The sequence below is a fragment of the Canis aureus genome, chromosome 16, assembly GCF_053574225.1.
Source record: "Canis aureus isolate CA01 chromosome 16, VMU_Caureus_v.1.0, whole genome shotgun sequence".
Classification (NCBI taxonomy): domain Eukaryota; kingdom Metazoa; phylum Chordata; class Mammalia; order Carnivora; family Canidae; genus Canis; species Canis aureus.
Genome location: NC_135626.1, coordinates 41,772,191 through 41,799,424, shown reverse-complemented (window position 1 = coordinate 41,799,424; position 27,234 = coordinate 41,772,191). Strand labels below are relative to the sequence as shown.

Genomic DNA, 27,234 nt, shown 5'->3' with positions numbered 1-27,234 from the left:
CTGCAGTGTAAAAAAACCCAGTCACGGTTTTGTCTTCTTTATCCTCAGCAACCCCCCACCCCCCTGCATATAACACTCTTTGCTAACTTCCGATGGTTTAAGATGAGGTCAGAAATGGGCCGATCTGAGGACCGGAGGCCCCACTGTAGGGAGCCTTGGTTGCAGGCAGGTTTCTTTCATCTTCCTGCCTCCGCGGGCCTTTCCCTGGTTCTGGGCCCTGGCCTCCTCGTGCTCTAGGGGAGCGATGAGCCAGGGAGACTGTGGGGCAAGAGGTGCTCTCCCGGGCTGATGGCATTCTGCCTGGGGAGGGGGGGCCCACGTGGGGGTGCAGGGACTGTGTTGGGTGGAAGGAGGGGAAGCCCTGGTAAGGTAAGAGTGGCCTAAGGTTGGAGAGCCCACCAGGGAAGATGGAAGCAGAGAGAGAAATGAAAGTGAACTCCGTTATTGAAACAACCCGAGAGAAGAGAAAGGAGGGTGGCCGTTGGGGGCATTAGAGGGTCAGGAGGGATGGAAGGGTGGATTTCCATGTATGCGCTGTCCTTGGTGCACATTTGAAGTTCTGTGTCCCTTTGTCCCATGAAAATGCAGAACTTGCTTTTGGGTTTTGCTTTAGTTAATTCATGGGTGCCACCGTGAGAGGGCAGGGCCATAGAGGAGGTGGGGAGTCTGACTTCCTTCTGAACTCGAGTTTCCAGATCAGGGCAGGAAGGCTTGAATGCACCAAGAGTTACGTGTGGGAGGTCATAAGCTTCGAACTCTCCCCTTTCAGGCGCAGTCCCAGGGATCCATTACCCTGAAGATCATCCCAGCCACCCAAGAGGAAGACCGGTTAAAGGACAGCAAGGTAGGGCAGGGTTGAAGGTGAGGGAGGGCTTTGAAGCAGCCATGGGGGAGGAGATCCCACGTCTGGTCCTCCGAATGTGGGCTCAGTAGAGAACTGTAATTCAGTCACGCCATGATTCATTTATTTGTACCTGCCCCTTTCTAAACAGGATTTGACGTAGCTTACTAATAAAAGACAAGGTTATTTTAATTGAAATAGAAAATCAGGGCCATGCAGAGGAGAAGGTACCAAATGTGCTGGATTTGGGACCAATTAAGTAACTGCCATTTGCTTCATTCTTTGGTGAGCCTACCTTTTTTGGGCGCCTCCTCTGTGCTGGGCACTCTGCCAGATGTGGAAGATGGGGACAGTTGGTAGCTTTGAGGACTCCTAGTTCAGAGGGAGGCTGGGGAGCAAGCGTTTCACTGCTATGTGATTAGCGCTAGTGGTTCGGAAAGATTTTGAGCAGGGTTATGGGCGCCCTGGAAAGTGTCGTGTAGGAGGGATGTTGGAAACGAGGCTTGACAAAGGTGAAGGTGAGTAGGACCCCTTGGTGAAGAAGAGGTGGAAGGAAGTTCACGCAGAGGGCTCTGCATATATAGAAGTCAAAGGTGCAGAGAGGAGTATGTCTGGGGGGTCGGTGAGAGAGAGCACTGTGGTCAGGTGTTAGAGGGGTTGTGCTGCAAGATAGGCTAAGGCTATCTTCTGAACGGCCTTGAATGCACCATTAAGGATGTTGGCATAATCCTGGCCTGGTTTGGGGTCTCAGAGGCTGAACCTGAGACAAAGATTAGAGTGTAAGTAGTTCATTTGGAAATGACCCAGGGAGGGACGCCTGGGTGGCTCAGTGGTTGAGCGTCTGCCTTTGGCTCAGGGTGTGATCCTGGGATCCTGGACTGAGTCCCATTTTGGGCTCCCTGTGAGGAGCCTGCTTCTCCCTCTGCCTATGTCTCTGCCTCTCTCTGTGTGTCTCTCATGAATGAATGAATGAATGAATGAATGAATAAGGAAATGACCCAGGGAAACACCTGTATGGGAGTGGGGATGAGAAGGCAGTCAGTGCAATCCGGCGAGTTACCACTGTGTAATCCTGCTGGAGAACTTGGGGACCCTGCAGAGACACATGCCTCTGTCTTTTCACCCAAGAGCCGGCGGAGCTGGGAGATCTGTCCACCCCAAGTCTTGCCAAGCTGCATCCGGGGATTAATTCCCAGCAATCCCTATAGAGTGGGTTAGTGGAGCAGTGGCCAGTGGCCAGAGAAAGGCCTTGGACAAAGAGACGCCAGGGCTGGCTGCTGACAGTCTGGCTGGGTGCACTGAAGTGGTAAGGCCCCGAGGGATGTGGGAGCTCCCGGGAAGCCACGTGGGGGAGGGTGGAGTGGGTAGAGACTGGAGGTGGGGAGACCTGGCGGGAAGGCTGTTGTAAAAGCCTTGGTGAGGGGTTATTCTCACCCGAGCTGAGGTGGTGGGAGGGAAGATGAGAGAGGGCATTGCTTTGATTTCAAATAAATTTGGATCTGAACTTCCTGACAGCCAAGGCAGAAAGGAGAGGAAAGGCATGGCATACTTTTCATCAGGAAGAGGAGGGAAGCATGCCAATTTTTCAAGAAAGGTGATTCCCAGCCCTTGCCTCCCGGCACTAAATGCACAAGAGAAGGGATAGTCCAGCACTTGGCTTAGAGTGGATGTTGATAAGTATTTTGGCGAATGGGAATCAATAATGGACATTGTCTTTAATGTCAGACTTTTATAGCAAATGAAGATGTAATCTTTATGTGACTGTTTCTTATTTGCACACTTTGATTGAATCCCAGAGCTTACATAACATAGACTCTTATCTGATGGAAGGTGGTTCATTCTTAGATGGGCTAACGTGATCTCCATAAGCAGCTTTTGCAGGTTCTAACTTGATACAGGGAGAAAACTTGGTTTTCCTGGATAAGATGGGTAACCTCTCCCTTAGCCCATCCTTCCTAAATATTTCTTCTTAATCCGGAAGCTTGACCTGGGCTGGCCATTTAAGATTTTATTCTCTTCCCAGTGCCTGAGACCCTGATAACATCTGTGGCTTGAAGAGGGCATCTGTCCTCACAATATCTGGCCAGGAAGTTCTTACTGTTGTCTAACTGACTTTTCTGGTTGATACCTAAAAGGATATGACTTGAATCTAAGAAAGCCCTCTGGCTTTTTTTTCTTTCTTTCTGTTATTAAAGTAATTGGCCCCTAATGGTCTGGTAATAGAAATAAACAAAATAAATCCATCCACTGAGTTGTAGAACAAGGAAGTGTGACAAAATTCTGTATCTTCCCACCATCTTCTCTAGAGGGGTGACATCAAGGTAAAGGGGAGAGTTGGGGGTTGGTTGAGTATATGGCAGATGAGGCAGGGTGAGCTGTAAAAAAAAAATGTGGACGTCAGTCACCCACTGAAAAATGATGGTGAGAAGCCAGTAATGGTAGTTCTGTTGGTATTTGTGTCTTAATCAAAATGCCTAGATTGCTTATTTCACAGATGGTTGCTGACCTCATTAGGGACAGTTAGCACATCAAAAATAACATTTTAGCGAAAATTGTTCATTCATTTACATTTTGCTCCCAGGACGAGTCATTGCTTTGTGCATGCTGAGAGGCTGTTAGGAGGACAGCAGATTGGGTAAATAAGGAAACACTGAGGCCAGAAAGAGAAATTCAGATATAAGGCCCATCTCTTCATTTTCTGAACCTTGAAGGATTTCCTGACTATAACTTTCAAAATGGCTAAAGAACAAGAGGAAAACATGTGTCCTGTATTTCTTTCTTTCCTTTTTTTTTTTTTTAAAGATTTATTTATTTATTTATTCATGATAGACATAGAGAGAGAGAAAGAGGGAGAGAGAGAGAGAGGCAGAGAAACAGGCTCCATGCCGGGAGCCCGACGCAGGACCTGATCCCAGGACTCCAGGATCGCGCCCTGGGCCAAAGGCAGGCCCCAAACCGCTGAGCCACCCAGGGATCCCCTTCCCTGTATTTCTCATTAGCTCTCTGTGTTCTCGAGGCTGCTGCCCTGCCCTGACTGTGATTGATAGTTGTCATCTGGCCTTCGATGCGGCAGAGACACGTTTGTGCTCACACCCTCTCCAGGTGTTCATGCGTGCCCTCTTCCACTACAACCCGCGGGAGGACCGGGCCATCCCCTGCCAGGAGGCAGGCCTGCCCTTCCAGCGCAGGCAGGTCCTGGAGGTGGTGAGCCAGGACGATCCCACATGGTGGCAAGCCAAGCGAGTAGGTGACACCAACCTCCGAGCTGGCCTCATCCCCTCCAAGCAGTTCCAGGAAAGGTGGGTCTGGGGCGTGTGGTAAGGGGGTGGTTTTACAGTGGCTAGAGGCATGGGAACACGACAGAGCCCCAGATCTCTGCTGCCACAGCTGGAATGGCATGCGGGGTGGGGGGAGGGGTGTCGTTCAGAAGGTACTAGTCACTCTGGTGTTGGGTCTTCTTGTGCTCTAACCAGCAGCGATGGCGGTTTGAGAGCAAAATAAATGTATGGAATTGTGTCACTAAGTGAGTATATGTTTTATAATACGTACTTAATGAAAGCTGAAAAATCAAAATACAGAAGAGGAAGACGAGGGAAAGCAAATTCACCAAGTCTCACCACTATTGAGGGAGCACGATTTATGTCCTTCCTGTGCCTTTTATGGGAGTCGTACATATAGATCGGAAGTCATGCTTTTTGTGCGGGTATCACCTAACATCGTGACTTAACATTTCTCACATTATTACCTAGTCTTTACTGTGTGGTTTTTTAATAGCTAGGTAATATTTTATCAGAAAACAGACCATTCACTCCTGGCCAGCAAGTATGCTTTCTGCCCCACTCTATCCCCGGAGCTGACAGTGTAGCAGGAAAGTCACACGTGGTTCAGATGAACACTTTCTTTTCTTTTTTTAATTTTTTTTTTTTAATTTATGATAGTCACAGAGAGAGAGAGAGAGAGGCAGAAACACAGGCAGAGGGAGAAGCAGGCTCCATGCACTGGGAGCCTGACGTGGGATTCGATCCCGGGTCTCCAGGATCGCACCCTGGGCCAAAGGCAGGGGCTAAACCGCTGTGCCACCCAGGGATCCCTCTTTTTTTAATTTTTAAGAAAAGATTTTATTTACTTCTTTGCAAGAGACTGAGTGAGCACAAGTGGGGGGGAGGAGCAGAGGGAGAGGGAGAAGCAGGGAACCCAATGTGGAGCTGGATCCCAGGACCCTGGGATCATGGCCTGAGCCAAAGGCAGATGTTCAACTGACTGAGCCACCCAGGTGCCCCTAGGCCAACGCTTTCTATAAATGTGATGGGCGCTGGGGAGGAGGACACCGTGCTCTGTGAAGTCGTACCATAGGAGGGTTGCCCCTTACCTGGGTGTGCACGGAGGCATCTTTGAGGAAGGTCATACCCAAGTGACTTCACTCCTTCCCTGTGGCTGTACTTTTAAGTTGTTTGCGCTGTTCCACTGGTACAATGTAATAACCACCTTCCACGTTAGACTGTTCCTCATATTTCACATTATTTCCTTAGGATAGATTTCTAAAAGTCTAAGTGCTGGCTCAGAGTGTGGCAGTTATGACTGTATTACCTCCCCTGAGGTTTGTAGCTTTCTTCCATCTTTTGGGTTGTGGAACTCAGTAGAGACAGACTTCAGGGCTTGGTCTGTTTCAGTGGCCCTCCGGACACAGTCCCCAGGCCAGGCAAGGCAGCATGCCCTGGGAACTTGTTAGAAATGCAAACCCTTGGGCCCTGCCCCAGACCTGCTGAGTCAGAAATTCCAGGGGAAGACTCTGAGCTCTGTGTTCCAATAGATATTCCAGATGATTCCGAGGTGCCAAAGTCTGAAAACCCTTGCCCTATTTCCTCAGGAACCTCGGACCCACATGCATCTTGAGCTTCACGGGTCTTGGGGGAAAGCTCTATAGCTGCATTTAAATGTGGAACTCCAGACACCTCTAAGAGCCCTGAGTGTTTTTTCAGATCTGAGATGAGGTGCCTGCTTCTCCACACTGATGGCCAAATTGGGTATGTGCCAGGCTGAGCTCTCCGATGTGGGGGGAGAAGGGTGCTAAATTAGCATCACTTTGGCCCTCGCTCTCTTCTGGGAGATGCTGTGCTATCTTCCTGCTTCCCTGGAGATGGGGAGGCCAGGTCAAGTGTGAAAAAGAGGCCTCCCTTCCTTGAGAACCAGTCCTAGGAAAATAAAGACCAATCACCAACATGGCAGAGGCCATATACCTGTGTGTGACCGTCTTGGGCTGGATGAGCTTCTCCCAGAGCAAGAGGCTTGGTTTCTTCCTCCCTGTGAGCTTCTGTGAAAGTAACTCTCCTCATGGAAACTTACTGTGAAGGAGGGAGGCCCTTGGAATGCCAGACTGTACCCATCTGTGCAATCCAGGCCTTGGTTTCCCTGAGTTTTCCAGAAAGTTCTTTATGACTGGTTTTATCCTCAAGCTCATGAGCCTGCCTGTCTCCTTGTGTCCCCACAGGCGACTAAGCTACCGGAGAGCTACTGGCACCCTGCCAAGCCCCCAGAACCTCAGGAAGCCTCCCTGTGAGTTGATGGGCAGGGATGCACTTCAGTGAGAGCTCAGGGTTAGGACTCAGGGGTTTTGTGCCCTGAAGAAGCAAGTGCTGGACTGGAGAGGGCACCGGGGGTCCTTCTGAGCTGGCAGGTCTCCAGAGGAGGGAGGGGATGAGGAGGGGGTAAGGAGGGGAAATGGAGGTAGGTCGGGGGAAGGGAGCTATTTCTTGGAGAGAAGTTACTCTATTTGGGACCCATAGATGATCCTGGGGGGCATGTTAAACACCTCTTCCAAAATTGTGTGTAAAGCATATGAGCATGCGTGTGTGTATGTCTGAGAGAGTGTCTGTAGCCTTCATTAGATTTCCACGGGGCTCTCTGATCCTGACTATTTAAGAACTGCTGATGCTGGACAAGAGTGGAGAAGGCTGCGAGTGACCCTCTGTTAGCAGCCAAATTTGGCAAATAAAAATAAAGGATGCCCAGTTAAGTTTGAATTTCAGGAAAATAACGAATGGGTTTTTAGTATAAGTATAGCCCATATAATATTTGGGACATACTTATACTAAGAAGTTATTTGTTGTAAAAAAAAAAAAAGAAAAAAGAAAGAAAGAAAAATTATTTGTTGTGTATCTGAAATTCAGATTTAACTTAGTGTCCTGTATTTTGTCTGGCAACCTATCCTGTGTAGCGCCTGCCTTCAGAAGACACACTCACCTACCACTTTGCCATTTATCTATCTATCTATCTATCTATCTATCTATCTATCTATCTACTTTGCCTTTTAATCATCACAATGCAAAGTAGGAGAGTCAGGACATCCTCTTTTCCAATATGGGAAAATGAAGGCTCATGAGGTTAGGGGAGTGGGGCTGGGGTCAAGTTTTCAGAGGGCCAGTGCCCAGAGCCTCGAGGGTAGAGCCCTGTGTAGGGAAGAAGCTCCCTGTGATGTGGCCTCTCTGGCGCAGGAGGGCTCAGAACCAAGTGAGGGTCCCAAATGAGTGTCAGGTGGCCAGACTACAGCTGGCTGGCAGCCCTGCTCTGCACCGCTCCATCCTCTGGCACCTGCATTTACCCAGGCCCATCTCAAACCCTGGAAAAGAAAGAACAGATCTTGGCCCCACTGTGGGCATCCTGGAGTGAGCTGCTCCCCTGGATCGGGGCCACTGCCCAGGACTGCTCTTCCCGGCTTGCTCTCAAGTCCAAAGGGTTGCTCACAAAGTAGGCCTTGAGGCTGCTCCTGCCAGCGATGAGCTGGCTTGCTTTGGGCCACTAATGAGACACACACACAGGAAGACTAATTAGAGCTGGTCTCGGTTTAATAATGCACCGCAGCTCAGATCACAGGTTTGTTGGAGGAAAGAAAGAGGGGACAGATGGAGGGCTCCTCACACACACGAGGCTATGACTGCCTCTCAGCCGCAGGGCCTCCTGGTTCCCCTCCACTAACGCTCTTCCATCTGTCTTTTGTGCAAACCGCAGATGATCAGCCTTGTGACAAAGGTAGGCTGGTATCTATCCCCTGTGCATCCGGACAAGAACGTGGAATGTCTAGAGCTAGAGGGGCTTGTTTTCCTTCCGCTGTGTCCTGAGTTGTGAAGAGCTGCAGGGGACAGGGCTCCTCACTGCCCACCTGGCACATGGGGCCCCACCTTCCCCGGACTCTGGCTGGGCCAACTGTGCTACCGGCTGGGTGGGAGGCAGGAGACAGGCAGGTGGGACAGAGCGCATGACTCTCCTTCTGCACGCCAATCCTGACCTAGAAGGGCCTGCGGGCCCAGGACCCCTGCCAGGGCCTGCAAAGTCTCTTTGGGGCCTCAGCATAGAGAACTGAGTGAAACAGTAGGACTTGTTTTCTTAGGGAGCCAGGATGTGGCCTCTCTCCCGAGCCCCTGAGAGACATCGTCCCAGTGGGTTCCTCCTGGCCACCCCAGGGGCCAGATGCTTTTGGGTCACAGTATGTGTTCAGCACGGCTTACTGGCTCCCTCTCTCTGTTTGGTTCCCAGAGGCCTGTGACTGTGAGGGGTACCTCAAAGGACACTATGTAGGTAAGTAGTAGGGGCTCGTCCCCAGTACTCCCCACCCCGCCGTGGGCTTCTGGACCAGGAGAAGGCAAAGGCAGAGTGATCTGAGCCCCAGCAACCCTTCAAGAGCAGCTGAGCCCAGGGGACCCACATTCCCCTTCAGTCTTGATCAGCCAGAGGAGGGGGCTGACCTACCCACGCTTTAGGGTCCCCCCAACTTTCACCTAGCCCCTGGGAGCAGAGCTCTGGCAGGGAAGGGATACATTAACACCAATCCATTATCATCATGGTCTCGGCCACGGTCTAGTCCGTGTGTGGCCGCCACCCAGCAATGGAGCCTTTTATCAGTCTCTACAGGTCTTGTGCTGCTTTTATTTTGCTTAGTCTTCTCAGAGGCCTTAGAGACTGGCTGAGATTTTTTTTTACCTTTCATTTCGAAGTAATTTCAAACTTACTAAAAAGGTGCCTGAATTGTACAAAGGGCTCTGATGCACCAGCTAACACTTTGCTGTATCTGCTTTGTCATCCCCTTTCTCACTTACACACAATTTCTTCCAGAGTTGTGTGATTCAGTAGTAGACATCGTGTCCCTTCACCCCTAAATGCTTCAGCATGAATTCCTAAGGACAGAGACGTTCTCTGGGAGAACGTTATTAAAATTCTGGGAACTTAATATGCATACCATTTTATCATCTATGACACTATTCATATTAAAATTTGGCCAGTTGCCCCAGTAGTGTCCTTGGAGCATTTTCCCTGATCTAAGATCCAGCCCAAGACCATACATTGCATTTGTAGATTTGTATTCCCATTTCACAGATAAGGAAATTGAGGCTCAGAGAGGTGATGCTTCACCTCAAGGTCAGCCACATCCTAAATAAAACAGTGACTGCAGGAGGTGGCACCTTGGTGGTGCAGTCAGTTGAGCATCTGACTTTTGGTTTAGGCTCAGGTTGTGACCTCAGGATCAAGGGATGAACCTGTGTTGGCTCTGTGCTCATCAGAGTTAGCTTAAGACTCTTTCTCCCTCTGCTCCTCCCCATGCTCTTTTTCTCTCTCTAAAAATAAGAAAATATCTTTAAATATAGCAGTCAGTTTGAACCCTGATTTTGGGTGCTGGATGGTCACCTTTTCATCATTGTACTGTGCACCCTGATTAACCCCTTCCTATAGCAGGAGGTGGTTGGGAGAGGCCAGTGGGACTCGGCACCCACCTTCCAGGTTGGCCAGGTGGAGAAAGTCTTTCCTGGGAGATCCTGGGACAAATGCCACAGTTCTCCCTTCCCTTCCCACAAAGCTGGCCTTCGGAGAAGCTTCCGACTGGGCCGAAGGGAAAGACTGGGAAGCCCCCAGGAAGGAAAGGCATCTGTAGTGGCCGAGTCTCCAGAGCTGCTGACTTATGAGGAGGTAACCAGGTACCAGCACCAGCCTGGTGAACGGCCGCGCCTGGTGGTTCTGATTGGTAGGTAATGTCATGCATTTCCAGGGAGTGGGCTGGTTTCCTTCTGCAGTGGTGGGGAGGGAGCTCAGCAGGGATCCTGGTCAGCCTTCCTTTTGTTCCCCAGGATCTCTGGGAGCCCGACTGCATGAGCTGAAGCAGAAGGTGGTGGCAGAGAACCCACAGCACTTTGGTGTTGCTGTTCCACGTAAGGCAGCCTGCATGGGGGTTTGTGTGTGTGCACATGCACGTGAATAGTTCACAGGGACTTGACTCTGCACATCCATCCTAATACTTGCTTTGCGTCTGAGGGACCGATGGGCACCGCCTGCTATAGGCAGATCATGGGACCTAAGCATGATAAGTAACCCACTGTCAGTGATCCACTAGGACCCTTTGAGGCAAAAGCTGGAGGACTGGTTGCCCAGTTCTTTCCTGGGGTGGGAGATGAGTCTCGAGCACATTACAGGCAAAGCAGCAACCTTAGCACACCACCAAAGGGCCATTGGCCCCAGATGGCCCCTGCCTTCTGCTTGGGTAAGAGAGAGCAGGTGAGAGAAGCCGAGAGTCCGGTGAGTGATACTGCTCGGACACACGCTTGTAGCTGGATTCCAGCCCATCAGAGTGGCTGGGCACCCTCCAGGGTACTCACACCCCTGCCAATCCCCGAGTCTAGGAGCAGCTATGGATGTTGAGACCGAGTAGGCAGTAGGCCTTTGTTCTGGGTGTGATGAGGAGGAGGGGAATGAAGAAGAGTCTAGTAACTTGGGCAGCCCTCCCCATACCCTTGAGGAGGAAGATTAGCACCACCCTGTACTGCAGAGGAAGACCCTGGAGCTCAGAGAGGTTAGATAACTTGCCCAGTGTCACACAGTTGGTAAGTAGAGCCAAGATTCAAACCCAGGCAGTCTGCCCAGTCCCGTGCTTAATGAGGCCACAGGAAGGGCCTCTCACCCTAGTGCCTAGTGCCTCTGTCCTTGGCTGTCCCTTCCCTTTCTGGGATCCTCCGTTCTTCCAGCCTCAGAGGGATGCAGTGTGGCCACCTGGTGGCCACCAGCAGGGAATGCTGTGGTGGCAGTAATGAGACCTTTCCAGAGATTTTTAAGGGCAGATACCAATCCTTTCTTTTACCCCTCTCCCCTGGACCTTGGAGTCCACAACCCAGTCTGTGGGTTGTCAGAATTGTCTTTCAGAGCCCTACCTGAAGTGGCAGGGATTGGAGGGAGGTGGCAGGGTTCAGGAAGCCATTCTAGCAGCATATCTCTGATGGACCCAGTAGGTAGGCTTCAGAGGGCCACTGCGTTCCAGGGTGGGCTGAAGTAGGACATGTAGAAGTTGCTCACAGATGGGTCCTTCAGAAGCCCCCAGACCCATTCCCTGGGGCAGGGGTTCATGGATGGTCAGGGCTTCCTGCCTCAGGCACCACATAGATAGGTGACTTCTCCCCCTTGCTTTTAGGAACTGAGAGAGTCAAGGAAAGCTTCTTGAGGCTTCCCACTTTAAAGAGGCACTGACTTTTATACTGGGTTTTAAAGCATAAATAGGAGTTTTCCAGGCAGACAAGAAAGTTCTCTCTACAGAGGGAACAATTTGTGCAAATGGATGGAGGTGTGACCAGCATTAGGGACTAGGGAGATTAACGTGGATGATGTGGGAAGAGATACTCATCTATGGTCTTTAGAATGTTATCAGTGGTGAATAAAAAGTTTTTAAGCAAGTGAATGACATGGTCAGAAGAGTGACCCTACCAGAGATGGGTCAGAAATAGAGCACAGAGCATCTCTAGGGGTTCCCAAGCGCATGAAAATACTGTCCTTCAAGACCCCATCTGTTCTTTTGGAATGCTCTAGAAAAAAGCAGCATGTTACTTCATGCGTGCTCTTGTTCTGTGAAGGACCTGGTTTCCCCCAGAAGTATGCATCTCCGTTCTATTGCAGAAATCAGTGGTGAGGGCACCTGGGTGGCTCAGTGGTTGAACATCTGCCTTTGGTTCAAGTCATGATCCCTGGGGTCCTGGGATCGAGTCCTGCATCGGGCTCCCTGTGGGGAGCCTGCTTCTCCCTCTGCCTACGTCTCTATGTCTCTCTCCCTCTCTCTCTGTGTGTCTCTCATAAATAAATAAAATCTTTAAAAAAATCAGTGGAGAAAACTTACAATTATTTGTATGAGAGCCAGCTTTGCTGGAACACGTCTTGTCCATTACAGGACTGTCTGTCTTCATGTCTTTTCTCTCAAAATGAGAAGTAACTGAATAAAGAATTAAAAACATACAGCAAGGCTATCTGTACTTGGGGCCCCGTGGCTCTCAGGAATGAAAACCACGAAGAAATAATAGGTTAGGACTGGGGATCCCTTCAGCAGCTCTATAAAAGCCACGCAACCCCAACAAGGCAGCATAGCAGGGTGGCTAAGGGCAAACGCTTGGCATGGGCCAGAGCTCACGCCCTGGCTCTGCCACCGCCGGCTCTGGGACCCCATCCCCAGCGTTTGACCTCGCTGTACCTCAGTTTCCCCCCCTGCAAAGTGGGAGGCCTTCTTTTCCTACATCACCGAGTGTGCCTGCCGCACAGGGACACGGATGCATGGAAGCGGTGGGTTCATCCACCAGGCCGTGCTGAGCTCCGGAGAAGAATGGGGGTACAGGCTTGCTGCTGTTCCCACTCCGTGGGAGGTGACCTCTCCTTGCCCGCTTTCCCTTTCTTTCACAGATACCACCAGGCCCAGAAAGAGCCATGAGAAGGAAGGGGTCGAATATCACTTCGTCTCTAAGCAAGCATTCGAGGCCGACTTACATCACAACAAGTACGTGGGCTTGACAGCCAGTGGGCACGCGGTACACTGCGGGTGGGTGCCCGGGTCCCTGGTTCCACCTGACCTCCCGGGAGGGCTATCGGAAAGGGTGGGGGATGAGGGCATGGGGTCGTGGTGGAAAGCCCATCCATCTTTCCAGGCCAACTTAGGCAGACTCAGGAACTAAAGGCCCGTGCCCTCTTGGTGATGTTTTAGGTTCCTGGAGCATGGTGAATATAAGGAAAATCTCTATGGAACCAGCCTGGATGCCATTCAGTCTGTGATGGCCAAAAACAAAGTGTGTTTGGTGGACGTGGAACCGGACGTGAGTTTCTGAGCCAGTTGGGCATTTTCTGTTGGCAGGATATATAAATGAGGGGAGGGGCACCCAGGTGGCTCAGTCAGTTAAACGTTCAACTCTTGATGTTGGCTCAGGGCATGACCTCAGGGTCCTGAGATCGAGCTCCACTCAGGCTTTGCACTCAGCAGGGAGTCCGCTTGAGATTCACTCCCTCTGCTCCTTTCCCCACTTACTCTTTCTCAAAATAAAATAATAATAATAAATGAGGGGACTGTATATTTTACAGAACATTTGACCTCAGTCTAAGGATTTTTTTGGTCCAGAGTACTGGATGTTAAAATTTCCTTAGGCCTCCCTTTGAGAATCTAATGAAAGCTTTGAAATCTGCACGTCTGTACACAAAACTGCATTAACTGCAGGGTGCTCATAGACTTTCTGGTGGCCTGCAGACCTGGGATAGTAGCTTCTGCATGGAGTAGACCATACAGTAGTGGTAGCACCAACTGGTCAGTAGTGATGTGACAGGGAATTAGATGTCAATGCACAAGAGGATGCTGGGGCTCAGCTCTCTGTATCAGGATACCACCCCCACACCACCAGGACAAGTAACATCAGTGGCTCAGGGAAATCAGCCAGGGAGGTGACCAGGAGAGCAGTTTGAAAGAGAAAAGGGAAGGAGACATGACCCTGTGAAAGTGCTTCAAATACATTTCCAGTTCTGCACACCCTGCCTGCTGTGTGTTTGACAGGGGCTCAACCATCTTTTTAACCTTGTCTTTGACAAAAACTTCTAAGCTTAGAACTCAATCTGGGTTTTTTTTTTTCCTCTATGAAACAGAGCTCTGATTTGATGCTATAAGCTGTAGGCTTCATTTAACAGAAGTTGGCTTGAAACAGATTCCAAAAAGCATATTATGTCTACAAAGGAAAACCCTCTCTCATTTGGACTTAACTGGGGGTTGGTAATCAAAATTAAAAGTCTAAATTGCAAAATTTCATTTGAAAAGTGATTTTATTGATTCGCAGGGGTGGGGCGGTGGTGCGCATTGTACATATAGCAGCTTAATGCTGGTGTTTCCAAATTGAGGCCCTTACATTCTAGATCATAGGCACTAATGAACAGGATGATTTGATGACTGAAAACCTTCTAAAGTCTTTACAGTGTGTTTCAAATGATTTCTTAGTCTCTTCATTTGCTTAGCAAACCTTTTCTTCTCTGAATATCATAAGGAGGCCTGTATAACAACACATATTTTGAATTAGTGTAGTCCAAAGTGAGGACGTTCGACTAAGAGATACACATTGAATCTTGCTGGCTCTTCTATCAGGACCGGGCAGGTGGAGAAGGGCGTAAGAAGGTTAATTAGAGCTTTGGGGTCAGAGCTGAGATAGATGGCAACACTTGGAGCCAGGGCTTTGGAACGTTCATTCTCAGCAAGTGGGCCTTTGGGGCCCAGCCAAGTCCAGTGTCAAAGAGGAGGAAAGGAAAATGAGCAGCTGGTCTGCCCAGTTGAAGTCCATTGTCATCAGACCACGTGATCGGGACCTTTGCCACTGAAGGTTATGTGATGAAGCACCCCATTACTGAACATTCAGAAAGTGTTTCATGATAAAACAGAATATGTGGGCAGCCCGGGTGGCTCAGCGGTTTAGCGCCACCTTTGGCCCAGGGTGTGATCTTGGAGACCTGGGATTGAGTCCCACGTCGGGCTCCCTGCATGGAGTCTGCTTCTCCCTCTGCCTGTGTCTCTGCCTCTCTCTCTCTCTCTCTCTGTGTTACTCATGAATAAATAAATAAAATCTTTAAAATGAATAAATAAAACAGAATATGTAATGTTTGTAAACTTTCTTTCTCAGGCACTGCAGCAACTGAGGACCTCAGAGTTCAAGCCCTATGTTATATTTGTAAAGCCCGCAATTCAGGAAAAGAAGACGCCACCCATGTCCCCAACTTGTGAGGACACAGCAACACCACTTGTAAGTTTAAAGTTGGTCATTTCTGAAGGCCTAATGGGGCTTATAACAGCAGCATAAAGGCACTAGTACCTTTTACACAGGCTGTCTTCCCATTTGCCTATTGGCCAGACTTAGATGGTCTCGTCACCAGAAAGCACTAGGATGCCTGAGTGGCTCAGTGGTTGAGTGTCTGCCTTTGGCTCAGACATTCCCAGGGTCCTGGAATCGAGTCCTGTATCAAGCTCCCTGTGGGGAGCCTTCTTCCCCCTCTGTCTATGTCTCTGCCTCTCTCTATGTGTCTCTCATGAATAAATAAATAATCTTTAAAAAAAAAAAAGCAGCACAAGGCAGGGCAGCTAAAAGTTCCTCCCAATTCAGACAGGGATGACTTTGCTTAGAATCCCCACCCTTCACTCCTTCACATAAGGATCCTCCCAGATATAAGGGACATCTGTCAAAGACTTGATCACACTAATCTTTTGAATTCTCAGGCCCAACCCAAGTAAGTTTATAACTGAAACACCAACTTTGGATCCAGCAAGTAAATCCAACATGGGTAAAAAGACAGCATGGTGGGAGTCTTTCCTATGTGTTGTTCAGGACTGTGACTCTCTGGCTGGAGCCACAGGTGGTTGAGTTCCATCTTTACGAGTCAGGAGAGGAGTTCTGGGGATCCCGCCACCCCCACCTTTTTTTTAAAGTAGGCTCCAACAGAGGGCTTGAACTCACGACCCTGAGATTACGACCTGAGCTGAGATCACAACCTGAGCTGAGATCAAGAGTTGGATGCTTAACCGACTGAGCTACCCAGGCACCCTTGGTTCAGGGGATTTATGGCTGCAAAACTAATGTCATACATTTTACTCCATGAGAGATGTACTTGAGTTCCTTTAAGATGCAAATATTAGAAAGATTGAGGTACTTAGTGGCAAAAATGTTTCTTCTATACTCCCTTAAATAGCTAAATGCTTCCAAGATGAACACTGTTCGTGCCCCTCCAGAGGCAGGGGGCAGGTCTGCGGGAGGTGTTTCTGTAAGGTGGGGGGGGGGGAGTGATGGAGGTGGGATTGAAGATCTAGGGACAGCCCCAGGACACTGCAGAGTGCTTTTGAGCATGAGAGGAGGGAGCCCTGTGAGAGAGAGTATGGATTTAGAAAGCTTCTCCTGACACCACCTACTTTTTCTCCTGGGAGAAAGACGTAGCTTTCTCTCCTGGGAGAGCTTTTGTCTTTCTCCTGGGAAGAAATGACTTCAGCCGTCTCTCCAGTCTCTCCCATCTTTGCCGAACTCTTTCCTAAGCCTTTAGAATCTATCTTGTGACCCCGCAGGTGCTCTCACTAGAATAGGGATCTGAGGCTGATGGGCAACAGAGAGGAGAGGAAGAAATATTTTGGAATGTGGGTCTCTTTGGGGGAGGACAGCTCACGAGTGCTATAAAAGCACTGAGTTTCTGTAAGCACAAGAGGGAAGCCAGCAGGTACCAGGAAAGAGGTAGAAAGAGGTGGGTAAGTGCCAGAGATGAATTTCATTTTGTGATGATACTTCACCTGCCACTTGCCTTTTTCCCCCAAATCAAGTTAACCATCAGTCAACTACTGGATTGAGGTTGTGCTTTTTCAAGGTGTTTTTGAGTGAAGAAGCAAACCCCATGCAGGCTGAGCAAAGGAAGCCTCGTGGGCTACCTGTCCTGGAGTGTCAGGGGTTAGGAAAGCAGTCTGAGGAAGGAAGTCGGGGGCCCCAGGGAAATGGGGTTATTTGGTCAGGATTGTCCCATCACTTTTGTAACAAATAACTCCACTTTAATGATGGTGCTAGAGTTGGGCTCTGGTGAGAGCAACTCTGAGGAGATGGCAAGTTCTACGTGATGAATTTAGGAGTCTTCAAGGGCATTACTTACACTCCTGCTTTTCCCTGTCATTGATTCCAGAAATGCTTGCTTTGCTTATAGTTAATATAGTATTTGTAGTTTTCTGCTGTAATTACTTAACCAAATTGACATGTGACACTATAGTACCACTTCTTTGGAAGTGTCTTCCACCTGGAAGTGTGATATTGACATATACGTACTCACAGATACAGAATCGGTGTCTGCCCAAGGTGCATGTCATGCCTGAGGTTTACAGGTCCGTAGTGGATATTTTGAGAGGATGAACAAATGATTGTGTCTACTGCCTGGCAACATTTTTGGACGCATGATAGGGTGTTATCACCACTCTCTGTTCTTGCGTGCACCATGGGTTATTCGTGGGCCCTACTCACCCACTCGTCACTTAAAAATTAGACGTTGGAATGCTGCCCGAGTAAAAGACTGTAGGTTTCTTATTTTGAGGGAGAACCACCCAGTTGCTCTGTAACTGCCCCTTGCCTTACAGGATGAGGAGCAGCAAGAGATGGCCGCCTCCGCTGCCTTCATAGACCAGTACTACGGGCACCTGGTGGACTCTGTGCTGGTGAAGCAGGACCTCCAGAGTGCACACAGCCAGCTCAGAGTGCTCTTGGAGAAGCTGAGCAAGGACACTCACTGGGTACCTGTTAGTTGGGTCAGGTAACTGCATCCTAGAACATCTGGGTTGGAGGGGACCTGGAAGATTACCTAGTCCAGCCTCCCCCATACTACCATCAAGGAATCTCATATGGAGAGGAGCAGAATTTTCCATAAACCTCACTGTCAAGAAGAATATATGTGTGAAGTCTCATTTGTGATTGGTTTTTGTCTGTTGATTTTCACTGCACCCCTTTGGAGCAGAACACATGAATGGAAAGGGTGCATATCACAAAATAAGACATTGCATCCCCCAAAGTATCACAGGCAAGTCAACCCAGATCCTTTGCACCGAAGTTAAGTAACCACCGTCTTTTGAGGGTAGGGCTGGTAAATTTATACAGGTCTGCTTTGCAGAGATTATAAACGGAGTGATGCTTCATTTATTTAGCTTTGTTGGAAATAGAGTTGTCTTACCCACTGAGATTTTCCATGCAACTGAAGCTCCCCTGTCATCAAGCACTAAAATGTTGATTTTAACCTTTTCAATAGCGTTTGCTTGGCAGTAGAAAACTTGGTTCTCTGCCTTCTTAATTAGCAAGCACATGCGAACTTTTTCTGAAGACCGAGGCACACTTCACAATCATCATGAGTTATTGTGCTATCGTATGATACAGTGGTGTTTTCAAGGACTCTGGAGGAGTATAAAGCTGCTCGTCCCCTTTCTAAATACCCTCAGACTCATATCCTTGAGCCCTGGCTTTGCTTTGTTGCATTCCATCACTTGTCCCTCTTGTCCCCCTGACAAATGCCCTGTTTCTCACCACAGCTAAAGTTTACAATAAAATGCAGTACGGCTCAAGAATGCAAAGGGCTGCTTACACATTCCAAGCCCTTTCCCTCATGTTAAGAAAAGGGAGCCCTGTTAAGGGTAAAGCACCAGGGAGATTTGCTGCCTATTTAGAAGTTTCCATTTTGCCTGCTCACATAGATACCTTTGCAACTTCCTAACTCACTAACCTGGTAGGTCCACCTGCCAGGATCACATTCTTTAGATCTTTCTAGCAAAAGGATGAGGATTTGTTTGCACTGATCAAGCACAAATTCTTAATAAGTGAAATGAGTCTTGAGTTCTCCACATAGCGGCGGGGCAGGGAGGGCAACTGCCCCCTATAAGTGTGAATGACACGTACAAAATTGTGTGTGTTATATGGGAGAGCCAGGCTCTAAAATCAGCTCTAGAGCAGCCCTGGTGGCCCAGCGGTTTAGTGCCGCTTTCAGCCCAGGGTGTGATCCTGGAGTCCCGGGATTGAGTCCCGCGTCGGGCTCCCTGCATGGAGCCTGCTTCTCCCTCTGCCTGTGTTTCTACCTCTCTCTGTGTGTCTCTCATGGATAAATAAATAATCTTTAAAAAAAATCAGCTCTAGGGCAGAAAACATAAGTCAAAATGACTCTTGAGAGACACTAAACAACTCTTAGCATGTCCCATCTGGGTGGTTTTTCCTCCAGTATATGAATAGAGTGGTTGAACACCAGATGGCTTTTTTTTTCTTTTTATCATTTTACTCAACAGGCATTTTTGGCTTCATAATATTTTTATGTAATTATCAGATAAAATGGTAATAATTCTCTTCATGTATATTATGAAGCAAGGCATGGAAATGGGATGCCTGCCCCATTTCCTGTCCAAGTAACTTCCCTGCCCCTGAGATAAGTAAGCTGTTATCTGCTGTTTGTCTGCTACTAAGTCTGTGAGAGTAGAATGGTTAAGGCCCCAGAGACAGAGATCATTTGTAAAGTGTTTTTACCGTTTGTAAAAAGCAGAAAAGTCTTGTTTAAAAAAAATGCACTTGTTTACAAATAGATATTGGTAGGATGTATATAAATGCCATGCCAAGTCCCATTCCAGCTAGAACTACATGTGTTCTGAGCCCCTGGGAAAAATCTTTGCAAAAGACCTTCACTCTGGGCCTCCACACTGAGAAATCTCTTTATTACGTACCCCTCAAGATACAGCTTCCCCCTGCCCCACCATGGGCCTTCAAATTCAGGTGAGCTCTGTGTCTACGAAAAGAATGTGAGCTCTAGAGGACTTTTCTAGATCGGGGATGTTAAACGGGTGGGGCATATGTGCTGCCACCGCCCATCCTTGTATCCATGGCAGACAGTACTAATTGAACATGGCACTCCTGCTGAATCTAGGCATGGCTTTTGGATTTTTCAGGACAAAGTATCCAGTATAAATTAAGCAGAATTAGCAAGTGAGTTCATGCTGTTTGCCATCTTTGATCTAGCAATTTGTAACCTCCTCTGCCATCCATTCCACTGTCTATAAGAGAGGGGCTTAAGAAAGTTACAACCAACCATTCATCCTTCAGGCAGTGCTCAGCTATGATAAACATAAGCCAATTGTGCTTTTACATCATATGTCTGAATACATACATAAAGACATGTAGCCTATCAAAATTTTATATCCATTTATCCAGTGTCACATCATTCATGCCACCAATCACAGGAATTATGCATACCAACATGCTAGCCCTTGCTAATTTATTTAATGTCAACAGACCAGCACAAGCACAAAGCCCAATAAGTCATATAGTCCAGAACCAATAAGTAGCATTTAACAGGGGTGGGGCAGGGTTGATGCAGGTCAGTTTTTTACTCTATTTTTTTTCCTGCCCTTTGAATATAGTCTCAAATTATTGCTTCCTTTAAAAGGTGGCTTGTGGGGTGCCTGGATGGCTCAGTCAGTTAAGCATCTGCCTTCAGCTCAGGTCATGATCTTGAGGTGCTGGGGTCAAACCCTGTATGGGCTCTCTGCTCAGTGGGGAGTCTGCTTCTCCCTCTCCCTGCTTGTGCCCTTTCTCTTACTCTCTCAAATAAATAAAATCTTTTAAAAACAAACAAAAAGGCAGGCTTGTGGTTTTAGAATCACATTTTCCTTCTCTTCTTCTCTAACTACAACTAAAAACTTTGGAAGTTTAAAAACAACAATAAAAGGACTCGGAAAGCTAGAAAGATGATGGTGGGGGTGGTGCACCTGGATGGCTCAGTTGAATAAGTGTCTGCTTTCATTTTATTTTTTTTTTAAGATTTTTATTTATTTATGATAGTCACAGAGAGAGAGAAAGAGGCAGAGACACAGGCAGAGGGAGAAGCAGGCTCCATGCACCGGGAGCCCAACGTGGGATTCGATCCCGGGTCTCCAGGATCGCGCCCTGGGCCAAAGGCAGGCGCCAAACCGCTGCGCCACCCAGGGATCCCAGTGTCTGCCTTCAGCTCAGGTTATAGTTTCGGGGTCATGGGAATGAGCCCCAAGTCAGGCTGTGAGCTCGGTAGGGGTCTGCTTCTCCCTCTCCCTGTGATCCTCGTACTTTTGCTCTCTCTCTTGCTTTCTCTCCCTCAAGTAAAATATTTTTTAAAACCCTAGAAAGATGATAGTGGACTTGCTAGGGACCTCAGGGCTTGAGGAACAACAGTGTGGTGAGTTTCTTGGGTTTTCTTTTCATCTTCCATATACCCTGGACTAAGCTCTGAAGGGGCCTGCAACCACCAACAGGCATAGAGGAGGAAGGGGGGGGGGAGAAAAAAAAGAAAGGAAAGCTTGCTTTCTCAGCTAAAGGACAGGGAGCCCAGTAGAGACCTACATGGAGCCCCTACCTTAGTTTCACACCAGGATGCCAGCAAGTGGCCCAATTCATTCCCAGCAGCAGCAAAGCCCCATGTCTCCCTACTCCACACAGTGGCAGCAATGTCTGCCTGCACCTCTGCAGAAGGTCGCCCAGCAACACCATGCAATCCAGGGAGGCACCTTCTGACACCACAGAAGATGCCAGGAGGGACTGAGCAGGAATCCTAGCAGCACCCAAAGAACAACAAAGACCAGAACAGTATTGCAAGGGCTCAGAAAACAGCACTGCCATCTCTTCCTCAGCATCATGGCCACCCTCAGACATCTGGTGAAGCCTAAGATGGTTAAAAAGAGGACCAAGAAGTTCATCCAGCACCCATCAGATCAGCATGTTAAAATTAAGCAGAAATCCAGAGGCACTAAGAGGAGGGTGCACAGAAAATTCAAGGACCAGATCCTGATGCCTAGTATTGGTTATGGGAGCAAGCAAACAAAGCATATGCTGTCCAGTGGCTTCTGAAGTTCCTAGTCCACAATGTCAAGGAGCCTGAAGTGCTGTTGATGTGCAACAAATCTCACTGGGCAGACAGTGCTAACAATGTCTTCGCCAAGAACCTCAAAGCCATTGTGGAAATAGTAGCCCAGTTGGCCATCAGAATCACCAATCCCAATGCCAGGCTGCACAGTGAAGAAAATGAATAGACAGCTTATATGCATGTTGTATTTGTGTTAATAAAATCATAAAACGAAAAAAAAAAACAAAATAAAGACCAAACAAACAAACAAAAAGCTGAATTTCCACTGGAATGAAAACTCATAAAAGAACCAAGAATAATACACTAAACCTAAACAGGATTCCTAATCCGCTAAAATAGAAGATGTAAATAGAACTAAAAGATCCCTAACATAATACCCAAATGTCCAGGATGCAATGGAAAACCACTCATCAGGGCAGCCTGGGTGGCTCAGTGGTTTAGTGCCGCCTTCAACCCAGGGCATGATTCTGGAGACCCAGGATCGAGTCCCATGTCAGGATCCCTGAATGGAGCCTGCATTTCCCTCTGCCTGTGTCTCTAACTCTCTCTCTCTCTCTCATGAATAAAGAAATAAAATCTTAAAAAAAAGAAAATTGCTAAAACTGAAGAAAAAAAAAAAAAAAAGAAAACCACTCATCATACCCAAAACCAGGAAGACAACAATGTAAAGAAAAGACAATCAATTGATACCAATATTGATATGATTCAGATGTTAGAATTTATCTCACAAGGATTTTAAAACAGTTGTGATAAAAATGCTTCAACAAGCTATTGCAAATTCTCTTGAATGGGAAAACTTAGCAAAGAAATAGAAGTTATGAGAAAGAACCAAATGGAAATTGTAGAAATAAAAAATCATTGTGAAAGTTAAAACTTGGATGACCTCAGTAGTAGAGTGGAAATGACAGAAGATCAAATCAGGTTACTTAAGGACAGATCAATAAAATTTACTCAATCTGAACAACAGATTGGAAGAAAAAAGAAAAGGATCAGGTACCTGTGGGACAATAACAAAAGAGCCAATGTTTGGATCATTGGAATCCTAGAAGGAGAGAAAATGTGGAACTGAAAAGTATTCAAGGAATAATGGCTGAAGAATCCCCAAATTTGGTGAAAGATAGAAACCTACAGATTCAAGAAGCCAATAAACTTCAAGTAGGTTAAGACCAAATAAATCCACAAGATACATCATAATTAATCTTCTAAAAACTTTATAAAGACTAAGAAAAAATCTGAAAAACAGGGAAAACAACCAGGAAGAAACACCAATTCAAGTTCTATTTTAGTATTGCCTATAAAGGAAACTATGGAGGCAGAAAGAAGTCACGCAACATTTATAGAGTGCTGAAAGCAAAGAACCATCACTCTTGAATTCTATATGTGATGAAATTATCCTTAAGGAAGGAAAGAAAAATGAAGACATTCTCAGTTGAAGGGAAGCTAACAGTAGCACATGCAGACCCTGGGCAGTAGGAGTGCTGGATTGAAAATATGTAGTCAGGGCTAGGGTGCCTGAATGGCTCGGTTAAGTGTTTGACTTCAGCTTCGGTTATGAGCTCAGGTCCTGAGATTGAGCCCTGAGTCAGGTTCCCTGATCAGCGGGGAGTCTGCTTCTTTCTTTCCTTCTGTCCTTTCCCCTGCTAGTTCTCTCTCTCTTTCTAAAACAAATAAATAAAATATTTTAAAAAGATAAAAAATTAAAAAGAAGAGAATACATAGTCAGGGGGAAGGAGAAAGTGAGATAGTGAAGTAAAGGATGACCTCCAGGTTTCTAATCTGGGTATCTAGATTCTAGATTGAAGTGATTCCTCAAAATGAGATAAACTGGAACCAGTTAATAATGAATTTATAATTGGACATATTGATTCACTCTTTAAGCTTCTTATTTTGAGGTAATTGTAGATTTACATGGGTATAAGAAATAACATAGAGATCCTATGTGCCCTTTACCCAGTTTCCTCAGGGGAAGCAGATGGTAAAATTATGGCACAAGGTCATAACCAGGATATTGATGTCGATATAGACAAAACACAGAACAGTTTCATCGTTGATAAAGTGGATGCCACCAAAATTAAAATACTTTGCTTTATGAAATACCCTGTTAAGAGGATGAAAAGACGGACGCCTGGGTGGCTCAGTGGTTGAGCGTCTGCCTTCGGCCCAGGGTGTAATCCTGGGGTCCTGGGAGTAGTCTCGCATTGGGCTCCCTGCATGGAGCCTGCTCCTCTCTCTGCCTGTGTCTCTGCCTCTCTCTCTGTGTCTCTCATGAATAAATAAATAAAATCTGTAAAAAAAGAGGACTAGGGGATCCCTGGGTGGCTCAGTGGTTTAGCACCTGCCTTTGGCCCAGGGCATGATCCTGGAGTCCCCGGATCTAGTCCCGTGTCAGGCTCCTGGCATGGAGCCTGCTTCTCCCTCCTCCTGTGTCTCTGCCTCTCTCTCTCTCTGTCTATCATAAATAAATATTTTTTTAAAAAGAGGACTAAAAGATTACAAACTGAAAGAAAATATTTTGCAGATCACATTTCCAACAAAGGATTTGGTCTAGAATATAATAAAGAACTCTCAAAATTCAATATTAAAAAATGAACAGTTCAGTCAGGAAACAGGCAAAAGATATTCAGACATTTCATGCAAGATGATATCCACATGACAAATAAGCCTATGAAAGATGTTCAACTTCATTAATCACTAGAGAAATGCAAATTAAGAGCACATGAGATGTCTCTATGCACATATCAGAATGGCTAAAATCAGAAATATCAAATGCTGGTGAGGATGTCAAGAAACTGGATCACTCATCCATTGCTGGTAGAAATGTAAATGGGACAGCCACTCTGGAAATAGGTTTGTAGTTCCTTTTAAAATGGGCTTACCGGGCAGCCCAGCAGCCCGGGTGGCTCAGTGGTTTAGCACTGCCTTCAGCCCAGGCCGTGATCCTGGAGATCCGGGATGGAGTCCCACATCGGGCTCCCTGCGAGGAGATTGCTTCTCCCTCTGCCTGTGTCTCTTGCCTGTCTGTCTGAATCTCTCTCTCTCATAAATAAATAAAAAATATTTAAAAATAAAATAAAATAAAATGGGCTTACCATACAACCCAGCAATTGTACTCTCAAGCATTTATCCCAGAGAAATTAAACTTACTGTCATGCAGAAACTTGTGACAAATACTCATAGCTGCTTTATTCACAATAGTCAAAAACAAAACAAAAAAAAAAAACAAAAAACAAACCTAGAAACTACCCAAATGTCTTTCAACAGGCAAATGGTTAAACAAACTGGTATATTTATACTATGGAATAGTACTTTAGCAGTAAAAAGGAATGAACTTTTGATGCATACAACTTGGATGAACTTCAAGGCTATATGGAACAACAACAAAAAGCCAGTCTCAAAAGAATGGATGTATACCACATGATCCCATTTATGTAACTCATGAAATAACATAATTACAGAGATGGAAAACAGATTAGTGATTACTGGAAGAGGGGGGCTGTGGCTAAAAGGGGTAGAGGTGGTACCATGGAGTCTTTTGATGATGGTACAAACTATGAATCTTGAATGTGGCTATAGTTACCCAAAACTACACATGTGATAACGTTACATAGAGCTACACACACACACACACACACACACACGTTTAACTGGTGAAATTTGTATACACCCTATGGATTCTACCAATGTCAGCTTCCTGGTTTGATATCATATTATAGTTAAACAAGATGCTAACTTTGGGGGAAGCTGGGTGAAGGGTGCAGGAGCCCCCTCCCCAGCCCTGGTACATTTATTTTCGCAAATGTACCTGTGAATTTGCAACTTCCTGTGAATCTAATCATTTTTAAATAAAAAGTTTATTTACTTGTAATGAGAACACTTAAGATCTGCTCTCTTGCAATATAAAAAGTTTAAAAAGTTAGGCTCAAACCCAGCACGACCAGTCAGAGCAGTCATGCAGCGTTGTCTTGCCATATGTTTTGAGATATGTATGACACTTTTACTGTTGCTGCTCCCTATAGATGAACAGAATACACAGAAACTTCAATGAGGCATTCTTTTCCAGTGTTGTATATTCACAGAGAGACTAATGGCATTTGTTCTCTGTGCTATCTGAACCTTACTCTTATCAAGTGCTTCTGCTCTCCATTTTGACAGTGCGCGGCACTTGGCAGCTGGGTCATCTTACACCAACCTTCCTCCCCTCTAGGATGGTGGCGATGGTGTATGTTTTAAAAAGTTGTTTCTTTTTCTGTCTCATAGAAACTTCTTTTCAGAGCCCCAGATAATAATGCTTGCATCTTTCTTTCTGCCTGCCCTACTCTGTCTCCATTTGGGGATGGGACTTAAAAGCCTTTGGGTACTTTAAATGTAACTTACTCATTTTATGTTCCAAGCTTTATTGTAGCATCCTAAGATGGAGCATTCAGCCACTTAGGAGTGTCTTGAAATTCTAAGTAGCTAAGAAATCCTAGGGCTTTCTCTCGTATCTTTTCCATGGTGAGTAACCTTGTATTCAGGGGGAAAAGAGGAAGAGAAATAGAGAAATATCAATTATACGGAGCTATTCTTTGGAAAGCCTGAGTGTCCATTTATCCTTCTCCTCAGGAACAGCACACACACACACACACACACACACAAATTTAGTCATTACTAATAATGTTAAGTAATGCAAAATGCCAACACAACAGTACTTGAATAGTGACAAAGACCTGTAATGGAACTTTGGCACAACATTAAAACCATGAGACCTCCTGTTTATATCTTCCTGGAACAAATCACTTCCCCTTAGACTCACGTAAAGACTCAAAGCTGATGACAAAAGCCAGTCACTTCCTACTCGTATGGAGAGAGGAAATAGAGAGCTCTAAGTTCCCTTATATTACAGAAGGGCTAAATCCATCCCTTTAACTGGGTCCCTTGTGCTCCATCTGTACAGTTCTTAGGGCTTTGGTATCAACCATGATCACTGTATTCCCCAATAAGAAGCAGCCATGGTAAGACATACCTAATCATCTCGGGAGAGAAGATACCTTGTCGTATTTCTGATATAGCGTCTTGAATTCTTAAAGGGAGAAAATCAGATTTATGTCAATGCCAGGGGGCTGGTGCTAAAGTTGAAGTTCTAGCTCCTAAGGCTGGCTTAGAAAAGGCTTACAGACTAAAGGCAGGGAGTGGTTAGTTTGTTGTTGTTGTTTTTTTTAAAAAAAAACAACAAAAAAAAAAAATCACAGGGGGCACCTGGGGAACTCAGTGGTTGGGCATCTGCCTTTGGCTCAGGTTGTGATCCCAGGGTCCTGGGATCGAGTCTCACATCAGGCTCCCCGCACAAGCCTGCTTCTCCCTCTGGCTTTCTCTGTGTCTCTCATGAATAAAAAAAAAAAAAAAAAAAAAAAAATTGGGCAGCCCTGGTGGCTCAGCGGTTTAGCACCGCCTTCAGCTCAGGTTGTGATCCTGGAGACCTGGGATCGAGTCCCAAGTTGGGCTCCTACATGGAGCCTGCTTCTCCCTCTGCCTGTGTTTCTGCCTCTTTCTCTCTGTGTGTCTCTCATGAATAAATAAATAAAATCTTAAAAAAAATAAAAAATAAAATAAATGCAGAAGGCGTTTTTCCTTTTTCCTTCTTGAAAGGTCATTCCTAAATGAAGGGAATCAACTACACACTGAATCATGTACCCTTTCCTCCTTTTTGCTTATACGTTGTCTTTTTTTTT

At 46.6% G+C, this 27,234-nt stretch overlaps 2 protein-coding genes across 7 annotated transcripts in view; one reads left to right on the top strand and one right to left on the bottom strand.

Moving 5' to 3' along the window:
* Window positions 1-17,552, top strand: part of MPP3 (MAGUK p55 scaffold protein 3) — a 27,279-nt gene extending 9,727 nt beyond the window's left edge. For all 5 annotated transcript variants that reach the window (XM_077853421.1, XM_077853422.1, XM_077853423.1 and 2 more), the window contains 11 exons: window positions 770-844; window positions 3,944-4,140; window positions 6,330-6,394; window positions 7,847-7,867; window positions 8,372-8,413; window positions 9,687-9,851; window positions 9,955-10,035; window positions 12,536-12,629; window positions 12,834-12,942; window positions 14,776-14,895; window positions 17,247-17,552. In XM_077853421.1, the coding sequence (XP_077709547.1) occupies window positions 770-844; window positions 3,944-4,140; window positions 6,330-6,394; window positions 7,847-7,867; window positions 8,372-8,413; window positions 9,687-9,851; window positions 9,955-10,035; window positions 12,536-12,629; window positions 12,834-12,942; window positions 14,776-14,895; window positions 17,247-17,423 (1,146 nt within the window). In that variant the 3' untranslated portion in view covers window positions 17,424-17,552. The remainder of the gene's footprint in view (window positions 1-769; window positions 845-3,943; window positions 4,141-6,329; window positions 6,395-7,846; window positions 7,868-8,371; window positions 8,414-9,686; window positions 9,852-9,954; window positions 10,036-12,535; window positions 12,630-12,833; window positions 12,943-14,775; window positions 14,896-17,246) is intronic.
* Window positions 13,912-27,234, bottom strand: part of CFAP97D1 (CFAP97 domain containing 1) — a 16,734-nt gene continuing 3,411 nt past the window's right edge. Inside the window, exons 5-7 of one of the 2 annotated variants that reach the window (XM_077853428.1) lie at window positions 26,529-26,585; window positions 25,901-26,029; window positions 13,912-14,153 (exon numbers count right to left, since the gene is read on the bottom strand). In XM_077853428.1, coding sequence (XP_077709554.1) covers window positions 25,933-26,029; window positions 26,529-26,585 — 154 coding nt within the window. In that variant the 3' untranslated portion in view covers window positions 13,912-14,153; window positions 25,901-25,932. Of the gene's footprint in view, window positions 14,154-25,900; window positions 26,030-26,528; window positions 26,586-27,234 lie in introns of those variants that run through there. The other variant, XM_077853427.1, reaches the window with a different exon arrangement.